At 44.0% G+C, this 14,624-nt stretch overlaps 1 protein-coding gene across 2 annotated transcripts in view; it reads right to left on the reverse strand.

The window, feature by feature from the left end:
* Positions 1 to 6,812: 6,812 nt before the first annotated feature.
* trappc8 (trafficking protein particle complex subunit 8) overlaps positions 6,813 to 14,624 on the reverse strand; it is a 170,873-nt gene continuing 163,061 nt past the window's right edge. For both annotated transcript variants that reach the window (XM_078215640.1, XM_078215641.1), the window contains 2 exons: positions 13,224 to 13,313; positions 6,813 to 9,914 (listed from right to left, as the gene is read on the reverse strand). In XM_078215640.1, the coding sequence (XP_078071766.1) occupies positions 9,680 to 9,914; positions 13,224 to 13,313 (325 nt within the window). In that variant the 3' untranslated portion in view covers positions 6,813 to 9,679. The remainder of the gene's footprint in view (positions 9,915 to 13,223; positions 13,314 to 14,624) is intronic.

The raw sequence follows: 14,624 nt of genomic DNA on the forward strand, positions 1-14,624 counted from the left end.
TGTTGAACACCATTTAGAGAAAGCACTGAGGGTGGCAAGGGCACAGAATGTACTCTGGGTGCTTTTTAAAGTTTATTTATTAGTGTCATAATTAGGCTTACATTAACACTGCAATGAGGTTACTGTGAAAATCCCCTAGTCTCCACACTCTGGCGCTTGTTCGGGTCCACTGAGGGAGAATTTAGCATGACCAATGCACCCTAACCAGCACGTCTTTTGGACTGTGTGAGGAAACCAGAGCACCTGGAGGAAACCCACGCAGACACGGGGAGAACGTGCAGACTCCACACAGATAGTGACCCAAGTCGGGAATCGAACCCGGGTCCCTGATGCTGTGAGGCAGCAGTGCTAACCACTGTGCCGGGGACTTCAATGCCTATCCACCAGGAGTTCCTCAGTGGAACCACCACAGACCAAGCTGGCCGGGTCCTAAAGGACATCACTGCTGGACTGGGACTTCGGCAGGTGGTGAAGGAACCAACAAGGAAAAACCTACTTGACCTCATCCTCACCAACCTGCCTGCCGCAGATAGATCTGTCCATGACAGTATCTGTAGGAGTGGCCACCACACAGTCCTTGTGGAGATGAGGTGTCATCTTGAGATTAAAGATACCCTCCATTGTGTTGTGTGGCACTACCAACATGCTGAATGGGATAGATCCCAAACAGATAAGATTGGGCCTCCAGGAGGCCCTGTGAGCCATCAGCAGCAGCAGAATTGTTCTCAACCGCAATCTGAACCTCATGGTCCATCATAACCCCCACTCTACCATTACTGTCAAGCCAGGGGATCGACCCTGGTTCAATGGAGTGCACAGTAAGAAGTCTCACAACACCAGGTTAAAGTCCAACAGGTTTATTTGGTAACAATGGAGTGCGCAGGAGGGCATGCCAAGAGCAGCACCGGGCATACCTAAAAATGAGGTAACAACTTGGCAAAGCTAAACACAGGACTACTTGCTTGCCAAACAGCATCAGCAGCATGTGACAGACAGAGCTGAGCTAAACAACAAACCGATCAGATCTCGGAATATCAAGAAATGGGTGAAGGCACTGGATAGGATAAGGGATGCAACTCCAATATTGGCATCTACCTGAATGTGGAAAATCGCCTGTGTATGCCCTATCCATAAAAACAGGACAAATCCAATCAAGCCAATTATTATCGCAGTCTACTCTCAAAGTGATGTAAGGTGTCTTTGACAATACTATCAAATGGTACATACACAGCAATAACCTGCTCACTGAGGCTCAGTTTGGGTTTCGTCAGGGTCACTCATCTCCTGACCTCAGTACAGCTCTGACCAAAATGGATGAAAGAGTGGAATTAGCGAGGTGAGGGTGACTGCCTTTGACATGAACGCAGCATTAGACCGAGTGTGGTATCAAGTAGCTTTCCACTGGTTGGTGCTGAGCAAACTGACTGCAGATCCAAGCTCTGCAGCCCTGCCACATCCAGCCGTCAAAAGTGATGGACAATTAAATAACTCACTGGAGGAGGCGGCTCCACAAATATCCCCATCCTCAATGATGGAGGAACCCAGCACATCAGTGCAAAAGATAAGGCTGAAGCATTCACAGCAATCTTCAGCCAGAGGTGCAGAGTGGATGATCCATCTCAGCCTCCTCTAGTGGTCCCCAGCATCTCAGATGCCAGTCTCCAGCCAATTCGAGTCACTCCACGCGATGCCAAGAAACGTTTGGAGGCACTGGATACTGCAGAGGCAATGGACCCTGATAACATTCCGGCAATAGTACTGAAGACTTGTGCTGTAGAACTTGCTGCGCCCCTAGCCAAGCTCTTCCAGTGCAGTTACAAAACTGGCATCTACCCGGCAATGTGGAAAACTGAGCAATTTGATATAGAATTCACCATTCTAATGTGTCCTCATAGTTAAGGAGATACACAGATGCATCGGATCCCTTACATTTTTAATGACAATATGTCACAATCTGGTGGAGACGTACCAGGAGATAATTGATTCAGTAACATCTGTATACAGCAATCCGATTAGACCCGTTTAAGGTCCTTCAGGTTGTTGTTGCCTCAAGGTCATTCCTGTAAAATGCAAAAGTGCAGACAGACACTGTGCAACTCAAACCCTAAATAAGAACTGTGCCGGAACAAAAGTGTTTTATACAAGTTAAAAAATAAAAATCCCTTAAATGCCACATTACATTTGCAAAAGAAGCTCTGAATAAAATCCCAGAAAGGAGCAATGTTACCATAAATTATTTACCATGGCTATTTTCTGTGTTTGGCAGCCATGGCTTGACATCTGTCAAATGCTATGAAGTGACAGCTTGGCCTGCAGGTTTCGAATGTCCCTCGCTCACAATGCTGGAGGTTTTACAGTGTAAACAATAACAAAAGAAAAGAAATTCTACCCTTCTCATTCTTTGGTCTTGCCACAGGACATTAATACCAGGTTATAACATTACTAATCGTAACTCCTGGTCTGCTGCAGAATAAAGTGGCTTAAACAGCGTGGAATGAGGAAGATTTACTGGAAGTCTAAGGGTCCAATATCAGATGCCCTCTTTGCTAATTAAGAAAATACCCTTTTATCTTGTGAGTATTGGATCTTCTTCACAGCACTCCATGCCAATGTTTGTGCTCCACACAAATCTCCTCCCACCCTATTTCATCCCAACCCACCAGCATATCCTTCTGTTCCTTTCTCCCTCATCTTCTCTTGCAGTTTTCTCTTAAATGTGTTAATGTCATTTGTCTCGACTCCCCGAGGTAGAGTTCAGGATTCTCATCACTCTCTAGGTAGTGAACTGTCTCCAAAACCCCCATTGGATTGTTAAGTGACAATCTTATATTGTTGGCCCCTTATTTTGGATTCCCTCACACTGCGGGGTGACATTGGTGTAGTGGTATTGTCACTGGACTAGAAATCCGGAGATAATATTCTTGGAACCTGAATCTCACCATGTCAGATGATGAAATTTGAATTCAATAAAAAAAATCTGGAATTAAAAGTCTACAAATCACCATGAAACATAGAAAAACTACAGCACAAAACAGGCCCTTCGGCCCCACAAGTTGTACCGAACATATCCCTACCTTTTAGGCCTACCTATAACCCTCCATCCTATTAAGTCCCATGTACTCATCCAGGAGTCTCTTAAAAGACCCTATTGAGTTCGCCTCCACCACCACTGACGGCAGCCGATTCCACTCGCCCACCACCCTGTGTGTGGAAAACTTCCCCCTAACATTTCCCCTGTTCCTACACCCCAGCACCTTAAACCTGTGTCCTCTCGTAGCAGCCATTTCCACCCTGGGAAAAAGCCTCTGAGAGTCCACCCGATCTATGGCTCTCAACATCTTATATACCTCTATTAGGTCTCCTCTCATCCTATGTCTCTCCAAGGAGAAAAGACCGAGCTCCCTCAGCCTATCCTCATAAGGCATGCCACTCAATCCAGGCAACATTCTTGTAAATCGCCTCTGCACCCTTTCAATCTTTTCCACATCCTTCCTGTAATGAGGTGACCAGAACTGAGCACAGTACTCCAAGTGGGGTCTGACGAGGGTCTTATATAGCTGCATCATTATCCCCGGACTCCTAAACTCAATCCCTCGATTGATAAAGGCCAACACACCATAAGCCGCCTTAACCACCTCCTCCACCTGCGGGGCCGATTTTAGAGTCCTATGGACCCAGACCCCAAGGTCCTTCTGATCCTCTACAGTACTAAGAGTCTTTCCCTTTATATTGTACTCCTTCATACCATTTGACCTGCCAAAATGGACCACTATGCATTATCTGGGTTGAAGTCCATCTGCCACTTCTCCGCCCAGTCTTGCATCCTATCTATGTCCCTCTGTAACTTCTGACATCCCTCCAGACTATCCACAACCCCACCAACCTTCGTGCCGTTGGCAAACTTACCAACCCATCCCTCCGCTTCTTCATCCAGGTCATTTATGAAAATGACAAACAGCAAGGGTCCCAGAACAGATCCCTGGGGCACACCACTGGTGACCGACCTCCATTTAGAAAAAGACCCATCAATACACACTCTCTGCCTCCTTTGGGCAAGCCAGTTCTGGATCCACAGGGCAGCAGCACTTTGGATCCCATGCCCTCTCACTTTTTCTAGAAGCCTTGCATGGGGGACCTTATCGAACGCCTTGCTAAAATCCATATAAACCACATCTACCGCTTTTCCTTCGTCAATGTGTTTAGTCACATTTTCGAAGAACTCCACCAGGCTCGTAAGGCACGATCTGCCTTTGACAAAACCATGCTGAGCATTCTCGAGCATACTAAACCTCTCTAAATGCTCATAAATCTTGTCCCTCAGGATCTTCTCCATCAGCTTACCAACCACTGAGGTTAGACTCACCGGTCGGTAATTTCCTGGGCTATCCCTATTCCCTTTCTTGAAAATAGGAACCACATCCGCAATCCTCCGGCACCTCTCCCGTCTCCATCGACGACGCAAAGATCATCGCCAGAGGCTCTGCAATCTCTTCCCTCGTCTCCCACAGTAACCTGGGGTACATCCCATCCGGACCTGGCGACTTATCTATCTTGATGCCATTCAAAGATTCCAGCACAACCTCTTCGTTAAAGCCCATTGTCGATTGTCATAAAAACCCATCTGGCTCACTAAGTTTATTTATTAGTGTCACAAGTATGCTGACATTAACACTGAAGTTGTGAAAATCCCCTAGTTGCCACACTCTAGTGCCTGTTCGGGCCTTGAGGGAAGGAAATCTTCTGTTCTGATCCGGTCTTGTCTACACGTGACTCCAGATTCACAGTGGAGTGGTTGACTCTTAAATGTCCTTTCAAGGGCAGTTAGGGATAGGCAATAACTGCTGGCTGAACCAGCGACACCCACATCCCATGAAAGAATTAAGGTGGAAACATCCTGTGCCCCTATCCTCTCAAACCCTTTCATGTTCTCAAAGACCTCCCATCAGACCAACATTCTGTCTGCTCCTTTCTGGAGAAGTGTCCCAGGTCCAACCCTCCCAATATATCTAAGCTGTTAGCTGTGTGACACCAAGGGAGTGCAGAGGGTTAAGTGACTTGCTGGCAGCTTGCATGTGCAGCTAAACCCCAGAAACCTGAATGGTGAGCTCTGTAATTTGTGTCAATAGTTTCAGGGTGAGCCAAAGGCCAACTGTTCTCAGAACTATAGGCAGGGCCAATCCATGTTGGCTGTGCCAGCGACACCCACAGCCGATGAACAAATAAAAAAAATGGATTTATAAATCGGAATGGAACAGCTGGTGAGTTATGGAATCATTGAGTTGCTCCTCATCACAGCAGACACTGCAATACACAAAGTGCCAGTCAGGACTGAACACACTGGAACTTAAAGACTTGTTCAGAGCAGTGATTTGTTATTCAGATATTGACAAATGGCACAACCCAAGAAAACATCGGAATCGTCATTTAAACAGTAACGAATCAGTCACACTCTCAATGTCACGCGCTCTGTGGACTAGTGTTCAAGACCTTTAGAATTTAGATATTACTCGATAAAGTTCAGTCTTCAAAGCCTGTACACAGCTTGGTGTGTGTTACATAGTCCACACAATAAACCATTCCAGCTGATGGCAGTTCCAGGTCCTAAAGTGGTGTGTGGAAATCTAGACTGCACTCCTGCATCACCACCTGCTGGAACGGAATGATAATGGAGCTGGATACAGTTTCACCTGGAATTGTCACCAGTTCACAAAGGCACTCCAGGCAGACTGCAAGTTAAATCCAAGTGCAACGTTCAGGAAGTGCTGTCCTTGACATCAAAACAGCAGAGGAAACAGAAAGGGGCCATTCAGCCCATCTAGCCTATGCTAGAATTCAGTGAGATCATCATTGAACTTGAGTTTAACTTTGGTGGTGGGGAAACTTCTAGAAGCAATAATAATCAAAATTAATGGTTACCTGGACAAATGTGGATTATTTCGGGGAGACCAACGTGCATCCAATTTTAATTGTCCCACCATTGGTTTTAAACTTCCCAGGCTAAACCTCTCCACCTCTCTAAGATGCTCCTTAAAACCGCTCTCTCGTTCAGCTTTAGGTTACCTGCCCGAATATCTTCTCATGACTGTCAAATTTTACCTGCTGACACTCCTGCAGATCACGATACCACACACAATGTGTTGTAAACGCAGAGGGTCCCATTAAGATCTCCTGTCTCTTTCCACCCTCTCACGCTGATAGCCTTATTTGGCCTCCGCCCCTCCAATGTCATCCAGACTCTCCTCCCATCCAGACTCCTATTGGAGTGGGGTTGGGCAGCGTATGCATTGGTGATTTAAAAAAGGCACCAAAAACTGTAAGGAAAAGGCTGATTTTTCCTGCTGTTTTCTGAAAGTTATCTTCAGAGGGTCTGTTAATTTTTTTTCCAGGTGGTCAATTTGTGGGATTATTTTACCCAGGGATAACTGCAGAGGTGAGTAGCTTAGATCTTTAAGATAAAACCAAAATGCACTCACAGATACAATAAGGAAAAGGTAAATTGGATACACAAATGGACTCTTCAGAGTTGCAGGTTCTGTTATCAGAGAGAAATCCCAGACAATAGCAGTGAGTAATTCTCATACCTTTTGCCAGGTGGCTGGAGGTCTAGAATAATTCTTCTGACATTAACCTACGAGATGGAGGTGGATAGGTTTTTAAAATCTAGTCCTCAGTAAGTTCACAAAAAAGCAACACCGCTCTCAGGTTTTAGCACCAGGTGTTGCTTTGATACGTGCAGATAATTAATCCTGAAGGTTGATTTTTATGGTGGAAATTTCAGCATTCTAGTCCAGATATTACACTTAGTAAAAATTTCAGATAAATTGCTTTATTGAAAGTCAGTCCCATTCTAAACAAACACTGGGTGTGAGAATGGGTGTACATAGTTTGAGAGGCATATCTTGCTTTAATATAAGTATACAATGTACATACTAGCACTTATAGTGGGCCAGGTTTGGGACCACGAGAGACATAGGAGGAGTAGGCCATTGGGCCCATCCAGCCTGTTCCGCCAACCAGATCTTGGCTGATCAACCACCTCTACACCATTTTCTCTCATATCCCTTGATGTCATCAGTATCCAGCAATATATCATTTTTGTCTTCAACATACTCGGTGACTGAGCTTCCACAGCCCTCTGCGAATCCGTTATATTAACAATTTGGATGAAAATTTAGGAGGCATGGTTAGTAAGTTTGCAAATGACACCAAGATTGGTGGCATAGTGGACAGTGAAGGTTATCCAGGATTGAACGGGATCTTCACCAATTGGGCCAGTGGGCTGACGAGTGGCAGATGGAGTTTAATTTAGATAAATGCGAGGTGATCGAACGCTAAACATGGGCAACTGGGATTAGATTAGGGGTTTAAAACAAAAGGGACGGTATGAGGTGGGCCGAAGGGCCTGTTTACATGCTGTAAACCTCTATGACCTCTATAGAGACTGAAACTTGGCAAACTTTGGACAGAATTATTTACGGTGTTTAATGCATCAATTTTAAAGCTAGGAGATGGGCACACAAGGCCCAACTATCCCGCTCCCTTGCGTGAACACTGCGATCTCTCTCCTGTGGAAAGAAAGGAAGAAACTGTATTTATATAGCACTTTTCACAACCTCAGGACATCCCAAAGCACTTGACAGACAATTAAGCATTTTAGGAGTGCAGTCATTGGAACAATGTAGAAAACACAACAGTCAATTTACTCTCAGCCAGCTCCCACAAACAGTAATGTCACACCAGACAGCCCTGGGTGTGATTTGGATGATAAATATACATACCTGGGATATGCAGGGTTGTCTTATGAAGAAAGGTTGGGCCTGTATCCAATTAAGTTTAGAAGCTGGAGAGGTGATCTTATTGAGACATACAAGACCCTGAGGGGGCTTGACACTGTTGTCGCTGAAAGGATGTTTCTCCTTGTGGGAGAAACTAGTACTCGAGGACACTGTTTAAAAATAAGAGATCTCTCATTTAAGACAATTGTTTTCTCTCAGAGGGTCGCTAATCTTTGAGACTCTTTAACCTGGAGAATGGGAGGGTAATTGAATATTTTTAAAGCGGTGGTAGATCAATACTAGAACAACAAGGGAGTGAAAGGTTTTCGGGGCAGGTGGGAATGCGGAGTCGAGGCCAATTTGCTCAGGTCAGATCTTCCTGAATGGTGGAGCAGGCTTGAAGGGCCAAGCGGCCCACTCCTGCTCCTAATTCATTTGGTCTTATTGGCCAGAATGACTGGGGAGAACGCCAGTGCTCAAAATAATACCACACGCTCTTTTAGGTTCATCGGAGAAGGTTGACGGGATCTTTGATTAGCATAATCACCCGGTGATTTTTAACCAATTTTTAAAAATCTGTAAAGCAATTAATAAGAAGTGGTCACTGGCTAAACAACCTTGTGAGGCCGAGGGTCAGTTGAGAGTTAGAATGGAGTACCAAAAACATGGGGCAGCACGGTGGCTAACACTGCTGCCTCAGTGCAAGAGGCCCGGGTTCGATTCCTGGCTTGTGTGTGGAGTTTGCACATTCTCCCCGTGTCTGCATGGGTTTCCTCCGGTTTCCTCCCACAGTCCGAAAGCCGTACTGGTGTGGTGCATTGGCCATGCTAAATTCTCCCTCAGTGTACCCGAATGGGCACCGGAGTGTGGCAACTAGGGATGACTTCATTGCAGTGTTAACGTAAGCCAACTTGTGACACTAATAAATAAACTTAAAACTTAACATTTACACTTCCATGTGACAGTCAGAAACAAACGCGGTTATATATGGGTAATGTTTTATTCTATTTACAGACATTAGCTATAAATATAATACATCATTTCTTGAAAAGACATTTGTGTTCATTTTAAGTCTGTCGATATATTAAATAACACATTAAATTTGCAAAGTTCCATCATAATGTAGCTAGCTGGGTCCAACTCTGATAACACCCTGTGGTTGTAAAATAAACTTGGAACTGAATTAAACCAAACCAAAAGACAATTCAAATCAAATAGGTATGCTTCATTATTCAGCCTTTTCTTTTAAACCTGAGATATATTGAGGAAATTAATCAGTGTGTAAAAAAAGGGCATAGATAAAGCATGTTTAATTTTACACCTCAAAAGGTTGAACGCAAAAGATTTGCTTTTGAACAGTTAACAATGAGCAGTTAGCTCATGCAATTAATGCACTTTTCCCACAAACTACAAAGTTAGTGATCACGGTCTTTTGATTTAGTAACCAAGAAATGAAGGCTGAAGAAAGAAAAAGCCAAAATTATGACCAACATCCTTCCAGACGACTGCAGGTTTTCAAACAATGTGCTGGAAAAGGTAACAGTTTTAAACTGCATTACTAACAGGTGGCCCAACCTGCATGTCTATATTCAATGTTTGCATTAAAAAAAGGTCTAATTATAAGCAGAGATGAGTGATAAATATATTCAAAATTCAAAAATCTTACACAGGCACATCCAAGCTCAGGGTGCCTTTTATTCTGAAAGACAAAATAATTTTAGGTCTGGTTTAGTTTTCATTTCCTCCCCCCCTTCCCTTATTTGTTCTGTACAATTGTGAGATATTAGTTCTATATTTATTGTGGGTACAGGGTACAAATGCAGGAAATTTCAACAATAGCTACAAAAGAAAGCGATCAGTATTTACGATTCCTTCTGAGATTCAGGGTGAGTGCTGCCAGTCCCTCAGATACTGTTGATGATGATCAGGGCCGGCGTGGAGTTCTGCTGGCTGGTTTCACACTGCACACTCTGGTCGGCAAGTTTGGCAAAGACTCTGGGTGTCCCGAGGTTGTAGACACCAGCGTGAACAAAACAAGCCTTCAGTGGAACTGTGTAAACCTCCTGCCCCTTCAGCTGAATTTTGTACTGAGTCTGTCCGAGCCAGGTGAACGAACCATGGACCTCTAACATCTCCGGGCTGGGAAAAGAAAACATTCACAGATCAGCCACAATCTCAGTGACTGGTGGAAGAGGCTCCAGGAGCTAAACAACCTACTCTTGTCCCTGAACGCATTGAAATAAAATGCATAAAATAGCATTTGGGAGGGGTCGTAGGTAGGAATAGGACAAAGAATATGCCACACATCACAAAATAAGAGATAAATGGAGTCCATACAGGTTCACATAGCAACACCTTTTATTCAGAGGGAGTGAGTGGATTTAAGGAAGTTGTTCAAAGTGAGAACAAGGAGGATGGCAGATGAAGGACTGGTTGGGCCTTTGCTCAACAAAGAAATGGAGAGCTCTCACACCATCCCGCTGCAGGTAGATGTGTAGGAAGATCGAATGGTGGAAGGTCGATGGTTGGGGCCAGGAAACTGATGAAAGGCGATTGAACTTGAAATGTTAACTCTCGCTACTCGCTCCACTGCTAAGCATTTCGCTTTTGGACAAAGACGGCTCTTGTATCTTTAAATGTAGATTTAGATAACAGACATTAAGTATAAAGGTTCTATTTTAGGTGAAGTACATTGGCTCCCAGCGCCCAATAAACTCTCAGCATTGGATGACATTCATCCCAAATATCAAGTGTGAAAAGAACAAAAGTTAATTAGTGCCGGGAGGTGTAAGTCGTTTGGAAACAGGCCAGCCTGACATCCATTTTTAACAAGGTAACATGCAGACCCATTAACCATGCAAGGACTGCTCGTGTGATAAACCTATAAGCAGCAACAATACTGGTTCAGAGAGGGAGATCCTGTCTAAAGCTGCTTGGAGCTTTTCCTGAGGAAGTCAAATCCCAAATGGACTCCCTGTGCTGCAAAATATTTACAAATACCCAAGGATGAGGACAAATTTAGCTTCAGGGACTTCAGATTAAAAATCAGAAGGAAGAAATGAGCTGGAACGTATCATGACAAATACAGATTTTAATATCTATAATACTTTTCACAACCTCAGCCCGTTCCATAGCCAATGAGAAACCCTTGAAGTGTTATCACTGTTGGTGGGTACTTGTTGAGAAATTATATGGAGTGTCCCTATCACTGTCTGTAGTACTCCAAGGATTTGATGCTGGGAACTTGCTGTTTACAGCAATAATCTGAACTCAGAAATTCAAAGTAAAATACTCAAACTTTCAGTATCACCCGAAGAGGCAGCTTGTGAAAAACAAGGGGAATGTATGACAAAAGAGGAGGAATGGCTGACGAAATTAATACAGACAAGTTTAAGATACTGGCCCAGAACAAACTGACATCAGTACTGCACGCTGACGCTCAGAGGTACAAGACTTTATCATGGGATTGACATACGTACTGAGATTGCTGATGGAATGTGTACATGCTCCTGGTGAAGTGCGCACACTGTAAATTAACATTCCCGTTGACCCCGCATCAAATCTCGTCATTTAATCTCTCGCCACTCATTTTATTACAGACCTTCCCCTTGTGTTCTTTCTCCCATCCTCCCCCCGCCACCCCTTTCACTTGCTCGAAATCTATTACATTTCTAACTTTACCTAATTCTAACGCGAGGTAATTGACCCAAAACATTCCGTCTCCACAGACGCTGCCTGATATATTGACTATTTCCAGCATTTTGTTTTTAATCATCAGAAAACGTTAGGTTCAAAGCACTACTACAAACTGACTAATGAAAATAGACACAAGGATGAAGGTCCAAACAATTAAAGGGCAAATTTAGGACAGGCAGTACGAAGCTTAGGGTTATGGATGTAAATCCTAGCATAACTCAGGAGCGGCACGGTAGCACAGTGGTTAGCATTGCTGCCTCATAGGGCCACGGACCCAGGTTTGATTCTGGCCTCGGGTCACTGTCTGTGTGGAGTTTGCACATTCTCCCCGTATCTGCATGGGTTTCCTCTGGGTGCTCCGGTTTCCTCCCACAATCCAAAGATGTGCGGGTTAGGTGGATTGGCCATGCTAAATTACCCCTTAGTGTCCCAGGATGTGTAGGTTAGAGGGATTAGCAGGGTAAATGTGTGGGGTTGAGAGTATAGGGCCTGGGGTGGGATTGTAGTCTCAATGGGCCGAATGGCTTCTTCTGCACTGTATGGTTTCAATAATTCTATGATTCTATACTCAATAGCCAAAAGCTGTGTGGAGGCTTGATTATAATATGCAATATAGGCAAGCACATGGACAACTTCTTGTATATTTAATGGCCAAATCCAGTGCTTCAGTGAATTTGTCACTGGGTCTAAAGTTTGAGTGGCAATTGAGGAGTGAGCGCAAAGACCTGCAAGATTCTGATTGATGGAGTTCTCCTTGAACACGTTAATAACTTCCACTACCTTGGGTCATGCATCAGGGAGGATGCAGAGTGTCCCGAAGAAATTAATGTTAAGGGGAAATTATTGAGGCAGTGATATCATGGAAGTGCACATATTTTGGGCATTGAATGATACAGTGCTGAAGAGGCCCTTAGTCTGCACTGAACGTGAGAAATACCCAACTGCCAGCACTTGGCCCATAGCCCTGAATGTTATGATGTGCTAAATACTCATCCAGGTACTTTTTAAAGGATGTGAGGCAACCCGCCTCCACCACCCTCCCAGGCAGCGCATTCCAGACCCTCACCACTCTCTGGGTAAAAAAGCTTTTCCTCACATCTTGCCTAAACCTCCCACCCTCACCTTGAACCCATGTCCCCTCGTGACTGACCCTTCAACGAAGGGGAACAGCTGCCCTTTATCCACTGTCCTTGTCTCTCAATCTTGTACACCTCGATGAGGTCGCCCCCTCAGTCTTCTCTGCTCCAATGAAAACAACCCAAGCCTATCCAACCTCTCTTCATAACTTAAATGTTCCATCCCAGGCAGCATCCTGGTGAATCTCCTCTTGTGTGCGACGCAAACAGAAGGGGAGCATTTGGAAAAAGGAGATAATGCAAAGCAAAAACTTGGAGAACATGCAACGGGAAGACACAAGATGGCATGGATGGATAATATCAGAATGTGGACTGGCCTCTCTGTGGGACAGGCAGTGAGGACAGCAGAAAATAGAAATCAGTGGAGAAAGATTGTTCATAGTGTGGCCTACCCTCGAAATGAGGACAGAAGACAATTCTAGATCATCGCTTTTACAAAAGGCATATTCAGATCCTCAAATTGCCGGAGTGGAATTATATCCTTGGGATTACTAGTCAAGTAAAATAATCACTGAAGTAGCACAAACATGAAGCATAGAACCAAGAATAACTTTCACTTTGATAAATTCTCAACTGCAGTTTGAAAATGATATGGAAGTTTTAGAATCGACCTTACCTTGTTGCCTTATGTCGCAGATCAATGATAATGTCCACATCAATTTGACAGCAATTGAAAAGAACAAGACTGACGGGTACTAAACACAAACTGTGGAACAGAAAAAAAAAATCACATTAAAAAAATCCCGTGTTTAAAAATCGACATTGAGCATAATCATGGAACTTTAAACTCAATACATTTATAAAGAATTCTGATTATGATTCTAAACATAGAATCCCTACAGCACAGAAAGCCATTCAGTACATAGAGTCTACACTGACCACAATCCCACCCAGGCCCTATCCCCATAACCCCACGTATTTACCCCACTAATCCCCCTAACACTAAGGGGCAATTTTCGCATGGCCAATCAACATAACCCGCACATCTTTGGACTGAGTGGGGAAACTGGAGCACCCGGAGGAAACCCATGCAGACACGAGGAGAATGTGCAGACTCCACACAGATAGTCACTCGAGGCTGGAATTGAACCCGGATTCCTGGTGCTGTGGGGCAGCAGTGCTAACCACTGTGCCACCGTGCCGCCCATCCTTGGCAAACAAACCCCACAAAATAAACGTTTCCACTTTGAATGCAAGAGTCACAGAATTGAGCATTAGTCACTCAATTCAATAATCTCAGGCAACTGGTTAAATGACTAAAACATTCCTCTAGATACGTCATGGTCTAGCTTTTGAATAACTTTTTTTAAGCCTCCATAAACTTGTTTTTTAACCCAGTTAAATCTTGTTACTTCACTAATTCTGAGTAACAGCAACTTGTTCTCCCTTTATCCAGCTTATCACTGGACAGTAAACCGTGGCAATCTGAATTTAAAACCACATATGTAGCTGAAAGGCTCAAACCAACTGCATAACGGAATGCATCATACATACACAAGAGCAATAAAAAAAAAAAATCAATAATTCCACCCAAAGTCTCAAACAAAATTCTTAAAATTTCATTAAAGACAAAAACAACCGTCTGTATTTGTATAGCACCTTGATTGTGGAAAAGCTTCAAGATGTTTCAGAGAATTGGAATCAGACAAAATTAAAGAGTCAAAAGAGCAGATATCAGGAAGGATGACAAAGTTTGGTCAGAGGCAGGTTTACAGAGGGGTCTTATAGGAGGAGTACAATGGGAAGGCATAAAGTTGTTGGGTACAAATTCCAGGCTGTGTGTCCAAGAGGAGGCGGTCGAGGCGGGTACAACTACAACATTTAAAAGACATTTGAACAGGTATGTGGATGGGAAAGGTTTAGAGGGATACAGGCCAAACGCAGGCAAATGGGACTAGTTGAGTTTAGGAAATGTGGTCAGCATGGACGAGTTGGGCTGAAGGGCCTGTTTCCGTGCTATATATCTCTATGACTCCAAGATGTCTGATGGCTCAGCTGCCAATGTGGGGAGTGAGTG

Source organism: Mustelus asterias, chromosome 7, assembly GCF_964213995.1.
Source record: "Mustelus asterias chromosome 7, sMusAst1.hap1.1, whole genome shotgun sequence".
Classification (NCBI taxonomy): domain Eukaryota; kingdom Metazoa; phylum Chordata; class Chondrichthyes; order Carcharhiniformes; family Triakidae; genus Mustelus; species Mustelus asterias.